Source organism: Geotrypetes seraphini, chromosome 8, assembly GCF_902459505.1.
Source record: "Geotrypetes seraphini chromosome 8, aGeoSer1.1, whole genome shotgun sequence".
Lineage (NCBI taxonomy): Eukaryota > Metazoa > Chordata > Amphibia > Gymnophiona > Dermophiidae > Geotrypetes > Geotrypetes seraphini.
In genome coordinates this window covers 178,179,912-178,205,891 of record NC_047091.1, presented here as the reverse complement: position 1 = coordinate 178,205,891, position 25,980 = coordinate 178,179,912, and the positions used below count along the sequence as shown (strand labels likewise).

Here is a 25,980-nt window from a genome sequence, read left to right as displayed (position 1 = left end):
AACTGTGTGATAACAGATTGCTCACAGGCAGTGCCTATCACTATATTTAAAGTCCTGCTTTCCCCCCACTGGTTTGTTGCTCAGTCTCAAGATGGAAGCCTGGGGGAGTGTATTTCTTTGTTTTTCCTGGTTTTCTCTTCTTGGTGCCCAGCCTGGTAAGTGTCTTAAACAATTAGCTATTTTGTTAAGTGAAATAAATATTATGTTTGTTTCTATGTGCTGTGGCTTGAAGAGCAAATAAAATTAACAGAGACAGATCTTCTTTGAATGATAAGAAAGATATTTAAATGTCTGTTCTATAATTCAAGGGTTCCCAAACTTTTGCTCTGGAGAAACTCTAGCTAGTTAAAGTTTCTAGGCATAATGAGCATGTGTGAGATGACTTGTGTAACTCTTGTGGTTTGTAAACCTAATCTAATGTTAATTTGGGATATCTGAAAAGTTGGTAGGTTAAGTGTTCCCCCAGGCTAGGTTTGGGAGCCTTTGATCTAGGAAGGGGTGTCAAAGTCCCTCCTCGAGGGCTGCAATCCAGTTGGGTTTCCAGGATTTCCCCAATGAATATGCATGAGATCCATTTGCATGCACTGCTTTCATTCTATGCTAATAGATCTCATGCATATTCATTGGGGGAATCCTGAAAACCCGACTGGATTGCGGCCCTTGAGGAGGGACTTTGACACCCCTGATCTAGAGAAAGCAGAAAAGAACACCCAAAGGTACCTCTTAACTGTGTCACTCTCTGGGTTTCTCTGGACAGATCCTCCAAAATGTATGTGTGGGGCAGGGGTGCAAAATGATGGGCCTTTAAGGCTGGCCTGACTTCTTACAAGCTAAAGAAATGTGGAGAACCCAAGGGAATGGGAACCATAGACTCTGATAGACCATATACTGGCCTTTCTCTGCCATCATCTACCGGGCAAGGTGTCTAAAGATGTACTTCTATGTCCTACTTTCCACCCCTTTAGGCCCTTGACTACTGAGCAGGATTAACTTTCTAATGGGCCCCAGGGAAAGAACGATTTTGTCTCCTCTCTGTCAAACACATTCTGCATCACTGGTAGAGGAGGATGGTCTACCGCCGTGCTGCTTGCCAGCTCCTCCTCAACTGGGGTCACCATATGGCTCCAGAAAAAAAGAGGATGGCTTGACACATCCGAGCTTTACTGCCATTGCTTTCAATAGCAGTAAAACCCGAATCTCTCAATCCGTCCTCCCTTTTTCTGGAGCCATATGGTAACCCTATAAAACAGGGATCTCAAAGTCCCTCCTTGAGGGCTGCATTGAAAGCAGTGCATGCACATAGATCTCATGTATATTCATTGGGGAAATCCTGAAAACCCGACTGGATTGTGGCCCTCAAGGAGGGACTTTGAGACCCCTGCTATAAAACATCTGTGGGAACCAGTAGCTCTGGCCCTCTGCTTCTCTCTCCTCTTCCTTCAAGCAGTTGACTTGGGCAACATCTTATCTCTGGGTGCTACTGAAAGAGTCCTGTCTAAATATTTCAGCTCTAGGCACATGCCTAACTAGTCTGTGCCTTATTCCCATCCCACCTGGTTTTGATATCTTACTTTATAACATTTTATTGAAGGAAATAAGTAAATATAATATAATTTAAATAGATTTTCTTTTCAAATAGCTTCACAATTGATATTTTCATACATATTTCTAACATTCCTCCAAATATATTTCCATATAACCCATATCACCTCCCTTTGCCCCTCCCACCTCCTATTCACATTGTATTGAAATAATTAATCAAATTAAATAAAATATGAAATTTATCATTCCTTCAATATACATTTCCATAAGACCTATTATTTTCCTACCCCTGCACCCCTCAATTCTCCCCCCCTGAATGGAAGATGACGCATTACCTGGTATTGTAATGTTATAAATGTTTCCAAAGCTTCAATATAAAATATTAATAATCATACTTCATGCATTAGAGGAAAGATTTTGAATATATGGATCCCAAATTTTCAAAAAGAAACGTGTACATCTTGGAAACTTACAAACATCCCTAACCATCGGTTAATTTTATTTGAAGTTAAGTTTTGATATCTTAGTAGGGATAGATCATTTATAGATCTGCTACAAAGTTCATCAGCCTTCCTGACTTCCACAAAGCTGCTGAGGAGGATCTGATTTTTGAGAGGGACCTCTTAGACCTGGCCTCCCTCAAGTCTAGGACTACAGCCCCGAGCCACCTTTTAAAACAAACTCATCTCTTATTGCCGGAGGCTCAGTCATGCAATAAGGGTGGCAAAAACCACATGGTCCTAATGAATATGCATGAGAGAGATTTGCATATAATGGAAGCGACAGGTATGCAAATCTGCTGCATTCATATTCATTAGGGCTAGCCTGAAAACCTGATTGGCCTGGTGGTCCTCCAGGACAGGGTTGGGAACCACTGCTCTAGAATATTAAAATAAAAGCTTTCGCCTGGCTCCTTTCTAAGGCATAGCCAGCCCTATATAGTAGCTCTGGGGAATCAACACATTTCCTTCCTCCGCCCCCCCCCCCCAATGCTAACCGTATCTCTGTGGGTGGGGGTGCTGGATCTGCTCCGCCTCCTCATACTGCTTTTAAAAAAAGTCGGTAGAGTGCCTCCAGCTACTGCGGGGTCTTCTTGCCTGAGCCTATAGTGCATGTGGGGAGAGGCCTGGCCTAGCTTAGCCCCCCTCCCCCCTATGGCTATGTCGCTGGTCTCTTCCATTAGAAGCCCAATCCATAAATCGCCACCCTTTCTGTAACAAAATACTTCCTCGTAATTGATTTAACTCTCGCTGCTTCTCCTACTCCCATGATTCCTTCTTCCACTAAAAAATAATGTTTTAATATTTACCGAATAATATGGTAATTTTTTAATAAGAAAGGTATGCAATAGCTGACATTACAAATATAGTCAACTTTCTAGGTAGGAGTGAAGGGCCACTACTCCGACTGGAGGAGGGTCACGAGTGGTGTCCCGCAGGGCTCAGTGCTTGGGCCGCTACTATTTAATATCTTCATAAATGGTCTAGAAACAGGGACGAAGTGCGAGATAATAAAATTTGCGGACGACACTAAACTATTTAATGGAGCTCGGACTACAGAGGAATGTGAAGAGTTGCAAAGGGACTTGAACAAACTAGAAGATTGGGCGACGAGATGGCAGATGAAGTTCAACGTTGAGAAATGTAAGGTATTACATGTGGGGAGCAGAAACTCGAGGTACAACTATACAATGGGAGGGATATTATTGAATAAGAGTACCCAGGAAAGGGACTTGGGGGTATTGGTGGACATGACAATGAAGCCGACGGCACAGTGTGCAGCGGCCGCTAAGAGAGCGAATAGAATGCTTGGTATAATCAAAAAAGGTATTACAGCCAGAACGAAAGAGGTTATCCTGCCGTTGTATCGGGCAATGGTGCGCCCGCATTTGGAGTATTGTGTCCAATATTGGTCACCGTACCTTAAGAAGGATATGGCGTTAGTCGAGGGGGTTCAGAGGAGAGCAACGCGTCTGATAAAAGGGATGGAAAACCTGTCATATGCTGAGAGATTGGAGAAACTGGGTTTCTTTTCCCTGGAGAAGAGGAGACTTAGAGGGGATATGATAGAGACTTACAAGATCATGAAGGGCATAGAGAGAGTAGAGAGGGACAGAAAGAGAGAGAGAAAGGAAGACAGAGAGAAATAGAGAGAGATAGAAAGAGAGAGAAAGGGAGAGAGATAGAAATAGAGATAGAGAAAGATTGGAGAAACTGGGACTCTTTTCCCTGGAGAAGAGGAGACTTAGAGGGGATATGATAGAGACTTATAAGATCATGAAGGGCATAGAGAGAGTAGAGAGGGACAGATTCTTCATTCTTTCGAATAATAAAAGAACAAGAGGGCACTCGGAAAAGTTGATGGGAGACAGATTCAAAACAAATACTAGGAAGTTCTTTTTTACCCAACGTGTGGTGGACACCTGGAATGCACTTCCAGAGGATGTGATTGGGCAGAGTATGGTATTGGGGTTCAAGAAAAGATTGGACAAATTCCTACTGGAAAAGAGGATAGAGGGGTATAGATAGAAGATTACTGCACAGGTCCTGGACCTGCTGGGCCACCGCGTGAGCGGACTGCTGGGCACGATTGACCTCGGGTCTGACCCAGCAGAGGCATTTCTTATGTTATGTTCTAAACTGAAACATACTTGAATTTGATGGCAGAATTCAAATTGAAAATTAATACAGAAACCTTTTTTTTTTTTTTTTTTTTTTGCATCACCAAATTTAAATGAAGATGTTACATCTATTGCTTTAAATGACAGCCTAAGAGACCTTTGGGTCGGATTTGTGTTTTGCTGGTGGGGGAGGGTTGGGAGGGGTGGTGGGTACTTGGATTAGCTCTTTGTATTGTTTCTGAAATTTATGCATTGCTGGATGTTGATTCCTTGTTCTTGTTCTGTTTTTTGCTTTTGTTTTTTTTCTCATGTTCATAATAAAACTGTTTTGAACATAAATGAGTCTATAGCATCCAGACAGCCATAAAGATACTTGGTGTAATTCTAGACCGAACCCTTACTATGAGAAATCGGGTCGATTTGTTGGTTCGAAAGGGTTTCTATACTCTATGGAAGCTAAGAACTATTGGAGCATATTTTGATATCAACTCCTTTCGACCGTTAATTCAATCATTGGTCCTTAGTCAGCTGGATTATTGTAACATCGTTCACCTTGCTGGAGCTCAAAAAAGTCTTCAAAGACTCTGCATAATTCAGAATGCAGCGGTAGACTGATTTTTGATTTATAGAAGTATGATCATGTCGCCGATTTTTGTCGATTGCATTGGCTTCCGGTTGAAGCGCAGATTTAAATTTAAATTCGGCTGTATTTGTTTTAAGGTGTTAGCGGGTCTAATTCCAGAGTATCTTATGAAATCTTTCATCATTAAAAATTCCAAACATTCTAGAAAATCTCTAACTATTTTCGTTTCCAGGCACGATTGCTGTCCTTCCAGGCAGCCTCATGGATTAGGGATCTGAATCGCATATTTACACTTTCAAACTCGTATCAACAATTTTGGCGTGCTTTGAAGACGCATTGAACTTAATGGAATTTGCGGTATACAAGTGATTTTTTTTTATATGTTATGATGGTACCGTTATTAAGAACATATTAAACATACACAAGCTTATACAGCAACATCTAATTTGCTTAATGACTCCAGAAACTTGACTCTGCCTCCTCCCCCCCCCCCCACTCACGGAAACTGCAATGCACTTGTTAGCGGAAGCTGTGCACCTGCCCTCCCCACCCCCCCCGGTTCATCAAGGTAGAACCTTGATGGGTCTGTGTTTGACTTGTCCTGGATTGTGGCAGAACTGCCAAAAGTCCCAGTTCTGGGGTTGTTGTTTTTTTTTTTTTTTTTGTAGGGTTATCATATGGCACCAGAAAAGGGACAGATTGAGAATTTGCTTTCAGAGGAAGTAAAACCTGCATGTTTCAATCCGTCCTCCTTTCTCTAGAGCCAATGTTAACCCTAGATTTTAAGCCAGTCCTGTTTTTTTTTTTTTTTTTTTTTTTTCCCCAAGGACTACACAGACCGGAAAGTTTTAGTTTCAGTGTTGCATCCTAAGACTGAAAAAGTTTTCCTTTCTGGAATCGAGGCATTTAGCAGCTCAGTTTATTCATTTTTCAGATTGCAATCTGCTGAGGAATCTGCATGGTTGGATCAGTGACACTTTAATATGAAAGAAGTCATAAATAATCTGAATTAGTTTCCAGAGTATTAGAGCAGGAAAAGCACAGAAGGGCCTCAGTGGGGAGTTCACTAGTGATGAGCTTGGTAAGCGATCACTGATTCTGGACTCTTCTCACTTTTCTGATGTGCGATATCTACCCTGGCTTTCATGGTTTTAATATCCCAAAATTTTACATCAGATTGGAATGGAGGTTAAAACCACCAATGGTTAGGGTTATCTACCATATGGCTCCAGAAAAAGGAGGGCAGATTGAGATATCTGGGTTTTTACTTCCATTGCTTTCAATAGAAGTAAAACCCGGATGTCTCAATCCATCCTCCTTCTTCTAGTGCCATATGGTAACCCTAATTGCCAATGCTGCCACCAACAATATTGCCTTCCTGGTTTGTCTCCACCAGATCAGAGACCTCCTAAACATTGCCAGTCAATAGTTAGCCAGCAGTGGTCAGAATTTTTTTTTTTTTTTTAAAAATACCGATTACCACAAGCATAGGATCCAACTTTTTCAAAATGACTGGGAAGAGCTGAACCCAGCAGAAGTTTCCCCTCTCTGGACAGAGTCAATGGGTTTGCTAAATATTGGTGGTGCTCGGCATCCACAGAGCTAGCTTCTGTGGCCACAAACAGAATTAGGCCAAAGTTGGCATTGACTATCTGCTGGCCACTGGGTCTTGCATGGGCTCAAGCTGAATATTGGCCAGGACCCACATAAGGTGATCTCGTCTCTTAGACCAGTGTTCTTCAACCTTTTTACACCCGTGGACCGGCAGAAAAAAAATAATTATTTTGTGGACCGGCAAACTACTAGGACTAAAATTTAAAAATCCCGTTTCCGCCCCATCTCCGCGAGCTCGGTCCCCACAAATCATCTGATCCCATCCACACAAGCCTCAGTTATGATTTTATATTGAATGTATTTTATTAAAGTATAAAAAGAAACAATATTCTGTAGAATTGTCATTTTATAAATACAAATAATTCAGAGCAAGGATCAACAAAACCCCTGTCTCCCCTCCCCTTCACATATATCCCCTCTACTATCAAGAAAACTGAACAAGCCAAATTATTACAGAATGCTACACAGAAATATCATGCTAACAGAATACTGAAGTAACACATGACAGGAATAGTTTTAGGGGAGTGCAACTAGGGCAACTGCCCCCTGGTCAGAGAGCGCCCTAAGCCAGCTGAAAGCTAAAGAAGCACTGCCTGGGTTTTGCAGTCCCCAGTTATGTCTAACACCAGCTCTAGCAGGATATATATTTCAAATCTGATATATTCTAATCACAAAATAGAAATAAAATTATTTTTTTCTACCTTTTGTCGTCTCTGGTTTCTGCTTTCAATCTTTTTTTCACTCTCTTCCTTCCAGCGTATGCCCTCTCTGTCTCTTCAATCCAGCATCTGCCCCTTCCATCCACTATCTGTCCTCTCCCCCTTCCATATGGTATCTGTCTTCTTTCTATGTCCCTCTCTCCTTTCCATCCAGCTTGTGCCCCTCTCTCCTATTTACATGATTCATTCCAGCTTCACTGCTCTCTTCATTTTTATCTCTCCTACACCAGATCTATCATCGTTGTCCCTCTGCTTATTTTTCTGCTGACCCCTTCCTATCATCAATCTCTCTACTTTCTCATGCCTGTGTCTCCCCTTCCCCTCCTCTAATCTCTCTGCCAGCTGTTTCCTTCCTTTTTTCATTCTCCCTTCCCTCCTCCTCCTGTCCAGCAGTAACTCTCTTCCCTTCCTCCCCTCCCAGCAGCATCTCTCCGTCTCCCTCTCCAGTAGCAGCTGTCCCTTTTTTTTCCTTGCCCAGCAGCTTCCCAGATTCCTTTCCCTCCTCCCCTCCCAGAAGCATCTCTCCTTCTTCTCCCTCTCCAGTAGCAGCTGTCCCTTTTTTTTATCTTGCCCAGCAGCTTCCCAGATTCCTTTCCCTCCTCCCCTCCCAGAAGCATCTCTCCGTCTCCTTCTCCCTCTCCAGTAGCAGCTGTCCCTTTTTTTCCTAGCCCAGCAGCTTCCCAGATTCCTTTCCCTCCTCCCCTCCCAGAAGCATCTCTCCTTCTTCTCCCTCTCCAGTAGCAGCTGTCCCTTTTTTTCCTAGCCCAGCAGCTTCCCAGATTCCTTTCCCTCCTCCCCTCCCAGAAGCATCTCTCCTTCTTCTCCCTATCCAGTAGCAGCTGTCCCTTTTTTTCCTTGCCCAGCAGCTTCCCAGATTCCTTTCCCTCCTCCCCTCCCAGAAGCATATCTCCTTCTTCTCCCTATCCAGTAGCAGCTGTCCCTTTTTTTCCTTGCCCAGCAGCTTCCCAGATTCCTTTCCCTCCTCCCCTCCCAGATGCATCTCTCCTTCTCCTTCTCCCTCTCCAGTAGCAGCTGTCCCTTTTTTTCCTTGCCCAGCAGCTTCCCAGATTCCTTTCCCTCCTCCCCTCCCAGAAGCATCTCTCCTTCTTCTTCTCCCTGTCCAGTAGCAGCTGTCCCTTTTTTTATCTTGCCCAGCAGCTTCCCAGATTCCTTTCCCTCCTCCCCTCCCAGAAGCATCTCTCCTTCTCCTTCTCCCTCTCCAGTAGCAGCTGTCCCTTTTTTCCCCTGCCCAGCAGCTCTTCTTACTTCCCAGCGCAGCGATTCACGAAGGCAGCCTCGGGTCCTTTGTTGGGTCGCGCCGCCTCTGAGGAAAGAGGAAGTTGCATCATCAGAGGCAGCCGCGACTCAGCAAAAGCCCCGAGGCTGCCTTCGTGAATCGCTGCGCTGGGAAGTAAAGGAGAGCTGCAGAGAGGGGAGAAAGCCACTGTCGGAGGCTCCCCAAGATCTCTCCGGCCCAGCGCACGCTTCCGATGCTGATCTTGCCGGTCCTGCGCGGACCGGCAGGAAGTTCAAATGAGTCAATCTTGCCGGTCCTGCGCGGACCGGCAAAAATTTCCTGCGGACCGCTACCGGTCCGCGGACCGGCGGTTGAAGAACTGTGTCTTAGACCATCCGCTGGTGCTACCTTGTGTTACCCTAGTGGTAGGAGACTTATTGATCTGTTCATGACCAGTGCAGTTTGAGGCTCAAAATAACTCTGGAATGCATTGCCAGAGGTTGTGGTATGAGCAGATAGCGTAGTTGGTTTTAAGAAAGGTTTGGACAATTTTTTGGAGGAAAAGTCCATAATCTGAGAGAGACATGGGGGAAAGCCACTGCTTGCCCTGGATCGGCAGCATGGAATGTTGCTACTATTTGGGGTTCTGCCAGGTATTAGGGACCTGTATTGGTTCTTACATTTGCCAAGTATAGGACAATCAAGCCATTGTGACATCACTGATGAGGTTGGCTCTGAGGTACTGTGGAATGAGGCATTATGACATCATAATCTCAGCGCTGGAATGTTGCTTTCATTGGGGTTCCGGAATCTTGCTATTCCTTGAGATGCTGGAACGTTGCTACTCTTTGGGTTTTGTCCAGGTACTAGTGACCTGGATTGGCCACTGTGAGAGCGGGCTACTGGGCTTGATGGACCTTTGGTCTGACCCAGTAAGGCTATTAAGTTCTTAGCAGTTGCCCTGCAGTACTAGCGAGTATTGCAAGACTGTTGCTAGAGGCTACCATGGCTGTTTGAGGCCAGAGTTGTGAAGGGAAGAGCAAGTAGACATTTTCTCCTGCCTATAGGACCCCCTGGACCACCAGAGATGGCTCAGGGGACCTCCTTAGGGGCTTCTGCCTTCGGGGGGGGGGGGGGGGGGGGAGGGGGAAGGTTCTAGAAACCCTTGATGCTGCACCCAGAAGTTAAGTACGCATTGGCTAATATTTAGACCAGTGCTTGGTTTGGTTTAGTGACCTGAAGTTAGGAAAGCTTATTTGATGTCCTAATTTTTGATACTTACCTGGTATTGATGTGAATATTGTCACTAACCAGAAAAATACTAGCTCCACCCACAGGACTGTCCAGAATCAACAGGTCGGTGCAATGACGGTTAGTTCTGATATTAGATTCTGCCTGGTTAAATTTAACTAGGCTCTGCCTGGTTAAAATAGCTTTGTAAGCTGGCCCATCACTATTCAAAGAAGCAACTTACAAGCTAGAGCTTCTTCCCACCCCCCCCCCTTTCCCATCCTGTGACTTGCTGGACTGGTCCATACATTTCTACAGACAGTCGGCTGACAACGGTGCATGTGATTTTAGCTCATGTATAACAAATGAGAATTAGCGTTGTCATAAGGGGACAGTCCAAAGGTCCATCGAGCTTGGCTTCCTGTTGCCAACAGCAACCAATCCAGCTCACAAGTACCTGACAAGATCTCGAAAGAGAGAAACGGATTTCATGCTAGGTTAGAACTCGGTTGAAAACCTATCTCTTCTCAAAATACTTCTTGTTCTTCATGATATCGTTTACCGTTTATAGCCTTTTGTAAACCGAGTTGAACTTACGGTTATGCGGTTGAAGAGCAATGTTGTGTTGTGTGTGTTCCCAAATCATCTTAATAATGGCTTATGGCTTTTATCTTTTAGGCAATTTAATCCCAAAATTTTTTTTTTTTTTTTTAATCCTGCTAAACTCACTGACAGACAGACAGATTCAAAACAAATGCTAGGAAGTTCTTCTTCACTCAGAGGGTGGTGGACACCTGGAATGCGCTACCAAAGGAGGTGGTAGGGCAGAGTACGATTTTGGGTTTCAAAATGGGATTAGTTAATTTCCTGAAGGAAAAGGGGATTGAAGGATATTAAATGATTAGGGAATAGAATGTTTTAGGTATAAGATCACTTACAGGTCATGGACCTGGGGGGGGCCGCCGTGGGAGCAGACTGCTGGGCATGACGGACCCATGATCTGACTCGGCAGAGGCCATGCTTATGTTCTTACCTCATTCTCTGGTAACAAATTCAAGTTTTAATTACATGTTGAGTGATTTGATATTTCCTGTGCAGACATCCATTTAATCATATTGCCGAATGAGAAAACAAGGACAGGTAGATATTCAAAAGTAATACACCATATTAAAGAGCAAAAAAGACGAAGAAAAATTTCAAGCACCATTCTGTTTAGGGGTTGAATTAATGTTATATAACCGCATACTATTCACCCCCTCTTTATTTATTTATTTTTTTTATTTTAAATTACAAAACTGTAGTGCGGTTTTTAGTGCGGCCCATGGTGGTAAAAGTTCCAACACTCATAAAATTCCTACAAGCGCTATATGCAGTGATTTTCTGCATGTTCATAAAGATGCACAGCTGGGACCAGCGGACCTCATCCGCTATAAATGATATTCCGTTATAAGGGAGTCCGTTTTAACAAGATAACTGTATTTTAAATGCATTTAAACATTTTCCTTACTGTAAGTTTTTTTTTGTTTAATTTCAAATTTTGGATAATTTTATTTTATAGTTTTATTAGTTTTGTGTTTGTAAATCTTGACATTTCAAAACTTTATAATGTATACAATTGAAGAATCAGAAAAACTGTATGAAAATACATTGTAATCATCACAATATTACATTAAACAATTTTTATCTCCTTATCCTAATTATAAACAATAAAATTATATTATACTATCAATATAATAAAAAAATTAGTTATTAGTTAATATTTATTTAAAAATGATATACCGCATAAAAACTATGGGGTTTACAAAATTTCATGCATACATATTAAAAATACTACATGTCCAGAGGGGGGTGGGGGAGGGGAAGTATTTGGGTTTGCTAAAGGTATTTATCTATAATATTGCAATAATATATGCATGTGCAGTGTAATAGTTATGTGAGGAAGGGAGGGAGAAAAGGATTGGTAATGGATTAAGTGCATTATGTATAATACTCATGTTCAATATTTGTATTGCACTGTCAAAATTTGAAAATCAATAAAGAATTAAAAAACAAAACAAAAACTAAAACATGTTTTGACAGAACAAACGCAATAAAACATTAACTAACAGTATCATTATTAAAACCTTTTTTTTCAAATTCACCCAACAAGATGGAAAGACAAAATCCCATTAAAAATATTTGCGGGACGGTAAGGCTTCGGCAGCAAATAGCATTAGCGCATGAAGGCGTTGACAAATAATTGTGTTCAACGTTTTCTTATAATTCAGGGCTCCTTGTACTAAGGTGTGCTAGTGATTTTAGCGCGCCCTACACTGCGTGCTACACTTCTAGAACTTAACGCCAGCTCAATGCTGGCGTTGAGATGTAGCGCGCGTGTTAAAAGTCCCAACGTGGCTTAGTAAAACTAATCTAAACTAAACCTTAGGTTTGTATACCACGCCGTCTCCACGGTCATAGAGCTCGGCACGGTTTGCAGGGATTGTAATGAGAAAGGAACTCCAGGGAAAGGGCTAGATGAAGATCGGAGGAAAGAAGAGTGTTAGAGGGCTAGGATGTCAGAGGAGGAGGGAGTGGTTAAATTTTTGAGAAAAGCCAGGTTTTCAGAAGTTTACGGAAGGGTTGGAGAGCACTCGGGTTCCGAAGAGGGGAGGAAAGGTTGTTCCAGAGCTCGGTGAATCTGAAGTTTCAAGTTTCAAGTTTATTAGGTTTTAATATACCGACCATCAAATAAATATCTGGCCGGTGTACATTACAATAAAAATATAAATAAATAGGGAAGGGGAGTTAATATATTCTATATTTAGAGGTACAAACAGTGTATATTAAAACAAGACTAGACAAACTTGATTGTGAGGGAAGAGGTTTATGGAAGGGTAAAGTTACAATGTTGAGAGAAAAGGGAGAAAGAGGGGATGGGAAAACAACATTTGGGTGGGGAGAAGTCTTTGAAATAAATTTTTGATGTTGAAAAATTGAAGATAACTGAGAGATAGATACTAAACAGAAATAAATGCATCACGGAATAGAAAAGTCTTTAGGCCTGTCTTAAATTTATCTAGTTGTTGTTCGTCTCGGAGAGATTGTGGTAAAAGAGTTCCATAGCATTGGGGCAGTGACAGAGAAATTTATTTTCCGTGTGTAAAAAGCTTTTAATAGAGGGGATCAGAAGAAGATTTTGATTTGTGGATCTCAGGGTACGAGATGAACATTGGGGGATGAGGAGTTTATGTAGAAATGAAGGCAGATGAGAGGATTTTATTTTGAAGGTCAAGAGAATAATTTTATATGTAATGAAGAGGAGGGAAGTCCCCAGTTTTCCTGGGTGGGAAATGCCCTCGGTCTCCCATCACAAAATCGCAGAATGCCAGGCAGCACATTCCAAAACTTGGCACCTGCTACAGGCATTTTTGCCCCAATCTTAACATACGAGACCAATATCTTACCCTCCAAACTCGACTTCATACCATTTTCAGATCTCAAACATTTTCTGGGTTGATAGATAAAAAAAAAACCCAACTCCTTTAGTGCCCTTGGGGGAAGCGTGATATAAGATTTGCTGTATAATACTTTGAATTACAAGTGTAGGGGATGCCATAATTAGTTAGTGCTTAGGGCATTTAAGGGTCTTAATCCAGCTCTGCAGGTGAGGTACTAAGATATAAATGCTCATAAGATTTTTCACTATTTATTTAATGTCGTTTGATTACTGATGCTGGTGCTTTCTTCAGCTCCCAGTAACTCTTTATTCTACGAATGCAATGCTACCGGAATTGGGCTGGCCATAAAGATGGATCCCCTCGGCACTGGCTACGTGCTGGACCCTCTCTCGTTACACTTGGGCAGCTGCCCATACTCCACCATAACTGAACTGAAGGGATATATCGTCTTCGAGTATAAAGTAAGGGACTGCGGCTTCTCCCGTCTGGTGAGTTGACTTCTTGAATTGGAGCTCTGGCGAGAATACCCTTGATTACTGAAAGGCTTTAGAACGGTGTCTCTCAAACTGTGTGCCATGGCACAGTGGAGTGCCACAAAGATTCCGGAGTGTCAGGTCAAAAGTGCACCGGGACAAAGGCGCGTGCAGACAATTGAGCGCAGCGCGGAGGTGCGCGCCGCAGAAAATTACTGTTTTTTAGGGCTCCGGGGGGGCGTGGGGGAGAACCCCCCCACTTTACTTAATAGAGATTGCACCGCATTGTGGGGGCGTTGTGGAGGATTTGGGGGGTTGTAACCCCCCACATTTACTGTAAACTTAACTTTTTCCCTAAAAACAGGGAAAAAGTGAAGTTTACAGTAAAATGTGGAGGGTTACAACCCCCCAAACCCCCCACAACGCCGGCGCAATCTCTATTAAGTAAACTGGGGGGGCTCCCCAACAAAACCCCCCGTCGGAGCCCCTAAAAACTGTAATTTTCTTCGGTGCGCACCTCCGTCTTCCGCTCAGTTGTCGGCGTGTGCCTTTGTCTTTTGCGATTCCGGGTATGCCACAAGAGATTCCAGAATTTTACTTTTATTAAAAAAAAAAAAAAATTCTCTTTAAGTATACACTTGAATAGATGACATGTACATTGTATACGCATGAGTCTGTCAATGTTATAAGCGTCTGTGCGTGAGGATACAACCGCCCAGGCAAGCATCATTCTTTGTGATTGATCCTTGAAAACTAATGGCAATTAATTTTTTATTTTTTATGCAGTAGTTATCATAACTTCAGCAACAAAGCAATCAAGGCTTTACCGTTTGGATCTTATTGTTGAGAACTTGGATTTTCAGCTGTGATAGAATTGCTTGTCGACTATCGAGCCAAGTTTTGAACTAATTTGCACTCAAAAACAAGCTCATCCATCACATTGAAAATTCTGTTCTTTCTACTTTAGTTTCACCATTTGTTGCAATTACCCATACATAGCTTAAATAACTTTAAATAACTCAAAACTTAATTCTTTGTTGTTTTTGCCATTTTAATTGTCACAAAAAAACATTTGCTCCATTTTTAGTGTGCCAGAGCTAAAAAGGTTTGAGACATTGGTTTAGAATATGGACAATGGATTTAGAAATTTGTGACGAGACTCGTCCTAGATGGTTCCTGAATCCTGCAACAGGGCAATGTCCTTGGGAATCGGGCATAGAAAGGAAGAAGTAGAAAAAAGCAAGAGGCGGTTTTGATGACGATGACGACCTGAATTATTTGTCCGTGTGTCCATTTGGCCATGTTCTTTATCTGCCATAACTTTCCATCTTATAATGGCTCTGAAATGGGCTACTAGAAATACCACTGGTATTGTGTATACTGTACCTCCGTGTTCAAAACCTGTTTCTTATGCCGAAGTAGGGAGATTCAATGTCTTTTCTCTTCTCCCTCCCTTCCCCTCAGATCTCAGGAGCAAAGGTAGAATATTTTACCACTCTGGTCTACAACCCTCCTTTGAACCAAAAAAAATACTACTCCAAATCCATTAACGAGCGCATCAATTGTACATCTTCCAGGTAAGAAACATATGCAGTTTTTGCTTCCCTTTACAGATGAGTTCTGTTGCAGCCACCTCGACACCCCAGCAAACCCCTGATATCTCTTGGCAGTATTCTGTAAAATGCTGACCAGGGCTTCTGCCCAACTTATGTCTTTGAGGCCCCTTGAGCAAAGGTTCTCGACTTGGTCCTCAAGGCAGTCCCGAGTGGTTGAGTTTTCAGGATATCCGTAATGCATAACGTGTCATGTAGGGACAAAAACCCTCTGATTAGCATCACAAGTAATCTATTTTCAACCCAGTCTTTAGGACACATTCAGTCAGTTGGTGGGTCAACTGGATAGATGTATCCCAAAGACTGGGTTGAAAATAGTTGCCCTAAACATCAACTGCTACTTGTGAAGCTACTCAGAGGTTTTTGTCCTCGCACTACCCGTTTTCCCCATGGATGTTAAGTTGGGAGATGATCTCTGGGCTAAACGGTTAGCAATTCAGCCTCCATATATGCACTTTTAGAACGTTATTAAAAACATCACTTTTCTCTAAATTCTTATAAGCTCTCCTAAGATCATACTGATATAATTCTGCCATTATCTGGTAGATACCAAAGTTTTGTTGTAGCTTGCTGAAAATGGGTCAGTCCACCTTTTTATAAACCGTATAGAACCGATAGGCAGTTGGCATATATAAATAGAAACTTTGTTATCTCCCTTTCTGAGAACAGTTGACTTTTTAATGTTTTTTTTTCTGTGCTCTAGGAAACTGAGTCCAACTCCTGCTCCATTGTCTACCGTAGTTTCCCAACTATCTGGATTTGGGTACTTGACCTTCCAAGCAAGGCTAACGAATCGTGAGCAACTATTTCATTCAATTATACTCGCAGCGCAGGAAACTGAGCTATTGTCATCCTGGCACCTTCCCAGCCCATCTTTCCCTCCTATCGCCAGCCCCAACCTGAAAAGATTGAGAAAGTTGGAAAGTGAAATTACTGCCTTATCAAAGCTAGGAGGTCCTGAATGTATTTATATACAGTGGTGCCTCGCATAACGGACGCCTCGCACAGCGAACGCTGCGCACAACGAACTTCTTGTCTTGATTCGTACAATGGACTTCGTTTCACACAACGAAGTCGCCCGAGCTGCATCCTTCCGCGCAGTGTGCGTGACGCTACCGGCTACCATCCTCCTCCTCCATCAACCAAATGGGAAGTTACATCATGAGGGGAGAGGAAGGAGGAAGGAAGCCGTTGGCAGCATACGCACTGTTAGAGCCCCGTGGCTTGTGTTAAAGTTGTTTACAGACTTCAACAGCAGCGGGAGAAAGCAGTCGCCGGCCCTGTTTCGCCGATCGAGGGGGGGGGGCCCTGTTTCGCCGATTGAGGGGGGGTGCCTGGTGTTGCCGATCACTGCGGGGGGGGGGGGGCGGGCTTTGGCAGAGGTGGGAGAAAGCAGTAAATGAGTGGAAGTTGGCAGGCCTGGGGATGGAAGGGCAGTCGAAATACGGTATGTTGGAGCAGGGGATGAGAGGGAGGGAGAGAAGGGGAAATATTGGACAAGGGCAGAAGGGATGCTAAATCATAGGGTGACAGGCAGAGAGAACAACAGGAAAAAGAGTGGAAGCAATCTTGAACCCTGAGGGTGAGGGCAGAGAGAGGTGGTGAGATGATTGATCATGGGGAGAGGGACAAAAGGGAATAGAGATGGGATAGGAAGATAGTGGAAGTAAAAGGGCAGGGAGATGTATGTTTTTAGATGTATCTAAATAAAAATAATAACAAAAAATTTATCTTTTTTTATGTCATCTTAGCATATTTTATGCTACAGAACAAATTATTTTTTTTAACATGTATTGTTATGGGAAAACGCGTTTCATATAACGAACTTTTCGCATAACAAACTTGCTCCTGGAACCAATTAAGTTCGTTGTGTGAGGCACCACTGTATAATGCAATATTTGATTTTTATGTCCATTTTTGCCTCGGCCAAGTACTGGTAGTTAATAAAATGCAGAGCTTGCTTGCATATCCCAGTAGGCCCAGTACTCGTGACTGGGTGTGTCATAAGCTGCAGTATCCACTCATCTGTTGCACTGGTGACCCATCAAATGCGCAGGCCATTGGTGCGCCGACAATTCTGCCCCGACATTTGCATGTAGGACAAGTGCACGTGCGCCGCTCTGTGCTTTCTTTGTGCTCTGAGATGTGTGTATGGGGGGGACCCTCCACTACACTTACAACTCACGCTCTGAAACTCACTCGGGGGGGGGGGGGGCGACAATTCCACCTTGACAATTCACCTCCCTTCATGTGCGCACTTGTCGCTGCTTGCATTTGAATCAGCAGAATTGTCGGTGCGCCAATATCCTGCATGCTATTGATGGTGTACCATTGCATCCTCCCTTCTGCTGCTACTGCCATGCCTCTCGGCCTATGTACGCGCAAAAGCCCTACTGATCTGCCCTCCGACCTTGTACATAATGCATCAGAGTGGGCAGGACCAGTTGGATCTTCGCATGCAAATGGGCTTGAAGGTTCCTTGATGCTTATTGCTGATGCTTCTGGACCCATAGTCAAATAACAAAACAAAGTAGAGTCAAAAGATGACTCTCTTGGCCTGGAGAAACATCTTTTTAAAATTGGGTGGCAGAAGCAGAAAATAGGAGGTAGCTCTTTGAAGGGGAAAAGGCAGGACAGGTGGGAGAGAAGAGGCCATGCTGGAGGGGGAAGAGTGCCAGAAACATAGCACAGGCCCTGATAAAACCAGAGACTTCTGCCTCTGCATCTATTCCTTCTAATAGACAATATTTGTAATGCTTCGCTAGCTATGATGTGTTTGAACTTTGTGTTTTCTCTTCCTTAAGAGGACTTTAGCACCCCCTCAAACACTTCTGTCTACCCTCTGGGCTCTCTTATCAATGTGGAGTTCGTGGTTCAGCCCTCTTTCCACCAACCCCTGAAAATCTACATAGATGAAAGCACGGCCTCTCCAAGCAGAAATCTGTCCACGTCTTCAATGACCTACAGTGTGATCAACAACCATGGGTAATGCTCTGGACTAGAAGAGGCACAGGTAGCAGAATAGTGACTAGCGCACTGCGCTGTACTGTGCCAACCTTACTCTTAGGTGTTCATGAATAATGACAACTACACAAATATTTTCCAGTCGGTTATTTTTTGTTAGCTTTATCAAGAGCATCTTAAGAAGGCATTTGTGCAGTGGAGACCCTTCAGGTGTGAAATTTGCACCTCTCCTGAAGCAAGGCATGGTCTCAATCTATACTGGTGTGTTACTTTATATCTTCACACTGACCAGTATGACATCACTACTGTCAACCAATCAGCCCCTAATCCCTCTATCCTTCCTCGCCCTGACGCCTGCCACCACCAGATCAGCCCACAGATATAAACTATCCTTCCCCTCTCTACACGGCGTATTCCACGCAGGTAAACTGGGAAGATCTCTCCTTTCCAAAATCACGGGCCTCTGGATCGATCTCACTGTCCCGCTGCGGAACCTGGGCTCCCTTCAACTATTCCGAAAACAAACTGAAAACCTTCTCTAACATATAACATCTCTTCTCTTGCTTACATCCCCTCGGTTTATATGCTCTTGTAAATCTGTTTATATGCTCTTGTAAATCTTCCTTTTTAAGCTTTGTAAACCGTGTCAAGCTACACTTCCGTGGAGATGATGCGGTTTATAAACTTAAGGCTTAGTTTAGTTTAGCCAACAGAGGCTGTCCATAGGTTTGAACAAAGAAAATTTCTTTTAACATAGGAAAAGTTTTACAGATTATATTTTTGTTTACATCAATTTCTGAATGCGCAACACATAATATACCCAATGAACACTTTGTAATTTTCAAAGTTTAAATCAAACCAGCCTTCTGACCAAAACTCAGTAATGCTGACACCTTCAAATTTCACTGAACCACATTCCTAAGTGTGCCATAAGTGCCCTCCCTTTACAGCTACAGACTGAAGAGAGTTTCTATGGTAGGCTAGCTGAAAGGTCAGATAGGTTAAATTACAGATGTGGTACTTTTCAGAATTTCTTTAGGTTTAAAATATATAAAATGTTTTCAAAACCAATTCTCATATTTAATATACATTCGCACACACATTATCAAACACATTCTCCTACGCATTTGCATTTGGGGCTCCAAACATTCATAAATCACACAATATATTCATGCATATTGGATACTTTTTTCTTCTATACCCAGCATTGGAATGCCAGGCACATCTGTTTTCACTCAGGCTATGAGGTTTCATGATTGAGACAAAGAACACTACAGGCCTTTTTTAAGCGGGAAATTTTCAGTATGGTTTACACCACGAAGAGACACACAGAGACAGAAAACTATAATGGAGTCATTAATACAAGATGGAGTTCTTAATACCTCTATACTCTACCTGATTTCCTCTATGATGTGGCCTAATCCAGCAAAATACATAAAGAGAATCTTATACTTTTCCTTAATATTAATCTGTAGTGTTTTTCTGGCCTTGGCTGCAATCCATATTCAGATTGTTTATTTGTGTGCTAACTTTTCGTACATTTCTATTGGGCGTGGCCTTAACTAACACATGTTTCTAACTAGATTTACCCCGAACCACATGAAAAGCAGGTGTGATATGTAGAAAAATCTACGAAATACATGTCCTGCACACTATCCATTCCATTGACGCATTATAGCACTCCCTCCCCCCAAACCAGCCAGCGAGTGCCACTCCGCAATAGGGTTGGCACAAGAGCTATGGCTAACGTGACCATTTATTTTTCCTCAAAACGGGCCATCTACTTCCTGTTTCCGGTTGCAAATTCCAGTTCTCATTTTTTTAGCGCAGGGAGCTGTGCTGAATGCCCTGTACTGCTCCCAACGCTCATAAGAACTCTATGCGTGTCAGGAGCTGCATGGGGCATTCAGTGCAGCCAACCGCCATGGTAGTTTAGTAAAAGGGGGTCATACTGCATAGACAGCAGATAAAAATTCTTTAAACACACATTTTGATCACTAAATTGAAAATAGAAAACTTTTCCCTACCTTTGTTGTCTGAGTGTCTGGTTGCACTTCCTTCTGACTGAATCCTTTCTTTTTCCCTGTCCCTCCTTTCTCTCTTCCTGCCCCCCCCCACAAAGCCGCTGCCACAGCAACGACTGCACAAACCTCTCCCCCCCCCCCCGACATCAATTCTGTTGTCAGAGAGGAAGTTCTGAGCCAGAAAAGCAGTAATTGGACCAGAACCTCCTCTCCAACATCAGAATTGACATTGGGGGGGGGGGGGGGGGCAGGCTTGTGCAGTCACTACACACACCTGATCTGTTGCTGCATCGACATTAGGGAAGTGGGGAGAAATCCTGGGTTCCATGATCGACTTGCGTTTCCTTCAACATTTTGGGCACCCCTGTGCTAACAAAAAGGCCATTTTGGTGTCCCGAAGCTGTGCTTGGGGACAACGGGATAGGCTAGCTAAAAATGGGATGGTCCCGTTCAAAACAGGATGTATGGTCACGTTAGCCATTGCCCCACCAGTTTTATAGTGGTGGTAGTTGTTGTGTTTGTTTTTGCCCCATCCAGCATCAGCAGCTGGAGATGGAAAGGGTCAGAATTTGATTTTTTTGATGGCCCTCCCAAACACAGAGGTGTTCTACTGGCCCCGAGGAGAGACTTGATAAAGGGTCAGCTTGAAATATACCTCACTCTTAAGGGGCAATTTATCTCACAAGCATACCATTCCAACACAGAACTGCACAAGAGGTGTCGGATAATTAAAATAAGCAGCGAGCTGGTGCTGTGCTTTTGACTAATAGGCACTTAATATCAAGTTCCCAAATTTTTAAAATTGGGGTAGGATTTGAGGGGGGCAGGGATGGGGATAAATTGTACAGAGTGATGGAATTTGGCAATTTTTAACCTACTGTATGTGCTCAAGACTGGATGCAGGAATAACATTTAGTGGATATATCCCAGAATTTTCTGCAATTGAGCTTGAAAGTTTGGTTGCATAGATAAGATCTTATGTTGGCCCATCTCACTAGTGAGTGATCCTACATCCTACATCTAAAGAACACTTGTCTCTTCTGGTGCCAGTTCACCATGTCTTGACCTGATCTTGTCCCAAATGGCCCTTGACCCACTGACATTGTTCTAATAAAAGCATCCGTATGTATTTGTCATGCCCTCTATAGTCCAATCCCCTATTCCCTCTGTAATTCTCTACCTGAGTAGCATGTTTAGATTCACCCTTTTTGTTTTGTCATAATTAGATTGTAAGCTCTTTCGAGCAGGGATTGTCTCTTGCGTGCTTAATGTACAGCGCTGCGTGGGTCTGGTAACGCTATAGAAATTAGTAGATAGTGAATCTCCTATTCTGAACAAAGTTGTTCGTTCATAGGTGTTTCATAGATGGTAAAGTAGCAGCTTCCAAGTTCACATCCAGACCAGCTGATGAGTTAATCCGCCTCTCTCTCCAGGCCTTTCAGTTTGCCAATATGGATTCGGATGTGAGTAATATTGACTATATTACATCAGGTAATAGAACTATTTTTGGGGGAGGGGGAGGGGGGAATGCTATTGATCGTGTTCAGCAAAGGTGGATGATCAGCCTATAGTTGGCATTCTTGCAAACAAAATGTTAAAAATGTTGATGCAAGACCTAAGGCCAGACAGACTTCTACAGTCTGGGTCCTGTAAATGGTGCCATAAAAAAAAGCAAAATAAATAGAATGGGGCAATCAGTTCAAGCAAAAATAACTTGAAGGGGAGTGACTAAAAATTCAATGCACAAATCGTACACTTTTAGAGATACAGCACATAGTGAAATCGTGTCTTTTTCATGAGCTTTCACCTCCTACTTGTAAATTGTTCTTGCTGCCGGTTCCCTGACGCAGGGTCGAAACGTGGCACGTCGGAACCAGCCACATTGTAAAGTTAAGTTTTTCAAATCATTTTTCACACATTTGCAACTTGAATGAAAAGCTTAGCATAGCTGTACCAGCTAGCTATTTAGTAGTGAAAGTGAAGCTATACATTTTTAGAACACTGCAATGATTGGGTGGCGAGGCAGAACAAATTGCCTTCATGTCTCCGAGCAGAGTTCTATTGAATGCCACATGAACAACACAGTTATATCATTGTAATTGTGATTGTGATAAGTAGTGACTTTTCCATTTGTGCATAAAAAAAAAGCAGGATCAAGGTTGGAGTGGGTTTCAACTCTAGTAGTTGGGAAGGAGGACTGAGGCCAGGCCGTCTTCTGCAGTCGTGATGGGCAGAGACAAAGTATGCTGGTGTCTTTAATCATAAAGCAGAACTGTGCAGAGTCCCAGATTTGACTTTGGCCACTTTTGTGGGCAGACTGGTTGGAGCAGGCAGACTTTGGTTTACTGTTGGCCACTGGTTCCCAACCCTGTCCTGGAGAACCACCAGCCAGTCAGGTTTTCAGGATAGCCCTAACAAATATGTATGGAGCAGATTTGCATGCCAGTCACCTCCATAATATGCAGATCTCTCAAGCATATTCATTAGTTTTATCCCAAAAACCCGAATGGCTTGTGGTCCTCCGGGACAGGGTTGGGAACCACTGAGGTATAGGATCGAGCATCCAGAAGATATTGACCTAATTGAGTACATAGGAAAACTTTTTTTTAAAAACTTGATTCTTTTAAATTTGAGATTGAGTTCTGTCAATGAATCATCCCCCATGGGCTGACCAGCTGAGTGGAGGAGTTCTGTTTAGTGCTTGGGGGTCTCTGTTAGTGATACTCCATGGATTTGATAACTTGTCTGGAGGCATCTCAAGGACCATTTTCTCTTGCAGATCTACCTTCACTTTACAGTTCTCGTCTGGGATCCTAAGGTTCTCGCAGACCCTACAAAGAAGGCATGCTCCTTTAACAGAGATACCAGCAGGTGAGAGCTAAGGGAAGACTGACGGAGGAGTTGGTCAAGATCCCAAGCTACCTGACTAGGGAGGATCTGGGTGCTATGGGATAAGACATTTTTTAATTACTGCCCAGATTTCTATTTTCCCATAGGTGGGAACATCTGGATGATCCATCTCTGAACTCTATATGTGACTGTTGTGACTCTGTCTGCCAATCATCAGAATCTGGGCGTCGCAAAAGAGACCTGGAAGGTACCAAACTAAGACCGGGATAGTCTGTCTTCAGGATCCTTTATTCTGATTCTTCTCTTATAGATCTATGATTAAATTACTTGATGTAGATGGCTCATTTATTCCATAAAATTGCTGGCTATATCTGCATCTCTTGGTCCCAGCTCAATAACAATCGTGTAGCTTAGGGCTCGCACTGAGTTATTCTGCTTTTTGAATTGTTGCTTCTCACCATTCCAGACTGCATTTTTCTCACTGTCCCTGTATATGGTGTGTTCTTTTCTCTCTTCTCCCCCCCCCCCCAAGACTTTGAAGACACGGATGGCCTGTTCCACACTGTGGTGCTTGGACCTGTAAAAGTACAGCCATTTGGACCAATGGTTGGAAACATCGCATGGGACACCCTCGCCCTCAATAGTTCTCGCATGGCCAATGCCACCAGAGGTAGGGATTGCAGTGAATCGATTGTCAAAATTTCAATCTTTTGAATGCTTTCTGAAGGAGAGAAAAGCTTCTCCTGCTAAGCGGTGGTTGTGGTTGTGTTGTGTGTCTAAAGAATGGTAGTCACAGCCAGGTTCATTCTCGGCCCTGTCCAATGTTGGAAGACTGCAGAAACTAGAGTGCCCTTTGCTGCCTCTTCTAGTGGACCTTTTAAATCTAGGGAGGAATTGGAGAGTAAAGTGTCTGAAGGGTTGTGTCCGTCTTGGGCTGGCACAGTACCTACACCTGGTGCCCAGCAGACACTGAACAGTCAAACTTCACCGTCGGTAAACATTCATAATCACTTTAAACTATCAAAACAACACTTGCATCACCCATAAGCTGTAATCGTACAAAAGAATCTCCCAAGTTCATGGATCTGTAGAATGCCTGGACAAAAAAAAAAGCTTGTAATAGTTTCCTAAACCTCAAAACATTTTCACCTAGACGTAAATTCTCAGGCGTCTTAATTGCACGTAACTGGATCTGCCACTGAAAAGGAGGATTTGCTCTATCCACATAATATACGGGACCTCTTCACATCTTCCCGCTGATGGGCTCCTGTTTATAGCTTCAAACTACTTCTGGAAAATCATTTTTGTAATTAAGCACTTTGATATTCAACTTCATCTTCTATTCCCCCCCTTCCGCCTCGCTGCCCAAAAGAGTCCAATATTAAGAGGGAAGAATATACATGTGGCTGTGCAAGATGCCCTAAATGTATCCTGTTACTAGCATGAAGTGTGGAATGACTTGCGTTCTTCTCTCTCCTTCCGTAGAAAAGCACCAGAGTCTGATGCCACCAGCGGTTGGAGCCCTTCTGATGGAAGTTTCCCTGTTTCTCTTGTTGTGTCTGGGGGTTGGTCTGTACACGCAGCGGGGACACAGTCCCTCACGGAGTCAGGATGGGCAAGTGCACCACTAATGAAGATATCTTCTGGCCAGTGCCACCCTATATCTCGCACACAAATATGGTGCTCTGTTTTCTTTAATAAATCCAGAAAAATAGATGACTATCTTGATCTTTTGGCTGACTTTTTTTTTTAACATTACTAGCCTGATAAACCTTAACATTTGCTAAGGGATTATGTATTAAAAAACAAACATAGAAACATAGAAACATAGAAACATAGAAACATAGAAACATAGAAACATAGAAACATAGAAACATAGAAACATAGAAACATAGAAACATAGAAACAGACGGCAGATAAGGGCCCACGGCCCATCTAGTCTGCCCACCTTAATGTCCCTCCCCTACCTTTGCCCTGTGAAGAGATCCCATGTGCCGATCCCATTTGGCCTTAAAATCAGGCAAGCTGCTGGCCTCAATCACCTGTAGTGGAAGACTATTCCAGCGATCAACCACTCTTTCAGTGAAAATTTCCTGGTGTCACCTCGTAGTTTCCCGCCCCTGATTTTCAACGGATGCCCTCTTGTTGTCGTGGGACCCTTGAAAAAGAAGATATCTTTCTCCGCCTCGATGCGGCCCGTAAGATACTTGAACGTCTCGATCATGTCCCCCCTCTCTCTGCGCTCCTCGAGCGAGTATAGCTGTAATTTGTCAAGCCGTTTTTCGTATGGTAGATCCTTGAGTCCCGAGACCATCCGGGTGGCCATTCTTTGCACCGACTCAAGTCTCAGCACATCCTTGCGATAATGCGGCCTCCAGAATTGCACACAGTACTCCAGGTGGGGCCTCACCATGGATCTATACAATGGCATAATGACTTCCTCCTTACGGCTGACGAAACCCCTTCGTATGCAGCCCATGATTTGTCTTGCCTTGGACGAAGCCTGCTCCACTTGATTGGCAGACTTCATTGGCAAACAAACCCAAACAAATTTTATGTATGGCATTTTTCTTCTAGGAAAAAAAATCGGTTCTGGGAGCCCCTCTTCTCATTCCCTCCCCCAGCCTATTGTATTCAGAAGTAGGTCTTTTCCCTTCCTTACCTGTGCAAAGCAGACTTGAACGTTGGCCCGCACTGATGAGATTTGCCAGCATGCAGCAGTCACCTGCATGGTAGCTCGCAGCCGGCCATGCCTCTTTATCCCCCCGCTACCCACATTAAGTAGCTACTGTTTGGGATAACGCACGGTAGCTGCTTATGGGGTTGCTTTTTGCCGAGCTGCGTTAATTTTGATTGTATATAGTCATTGACTCTCTTCTAGGTTGCACCCTCTGCTATAACATGGCCCGTTCTCTCGGTTTTCCATCCACCCCGAGTACAATGCAGCCTCGGCACCCTCAGGTTGCAGGATCAAGCCCAGCGCTGCTCCTTGTGATCCTGGGCAAGTCACTTAACACTCCCGTTGCCCCCAAGTATGTTAGATTGCGAGCCCACCAGAACAGATGGGGCGAAAT

General features: G+C 43.4%; 1 protein-coding gene across 1 annotated transcript; it reads left to right on the top strand.

The window, feature by feature from the left end:
* On the top strand, positions 1-24,628 carry LOC117365663 (zona pellucida sperm-binding protein 3-like). Its single transcript, XM_033956301.1, has 10 exons — positions 1-155; positions 13,274-13,470; positions 14,920-15,032; positions 15,772-15,863; positions 17,873-18,053; positions 21,411-21,519; positions 22,836-22,927; positions 23,053-23,153; positions 23,439-23,576; positions 24,392-24,628. The coding sequence occupies exons 1-10, from the start codon at positions 92-94 to the stop codon at positions 24,535-24,537; spliced, it is 1,233 nt and encodes a 410-aa protein (XP_033812192.1). The 5' UTR covers positions 1-91; the 3' UTR covers positions 24,538-24,628.
* The last annotated feature ends 1,352 nt before the right edge of the window (positions 24,629-25,980 follow it).

Bases quoted from the DNA above. Each gene is read 5' to 3' on its own strand.
- LOC117365663 (XM_033956301.1), top strand. From the start codon at position 92: ATGGAAGCCTGGGGGAGTGTATTTCTTTGTTTTTCCTGGTTTTCTCTT. The intron at 156-13,273 runs GTAAGTGTCTTA...TGCTTTCTTCAG, and splicing joins TCTTCTTGGTGCCCAGCCTG to CTCCCAGTAACTCTTTATTC. The intron at 15,033-15,771 runs GTAAGAAACATA...TCTGTGCTCTAG, and splicing joins ATCAATTGTACATCTTCCAG to GAAACTGAGTCCAACTCCTG.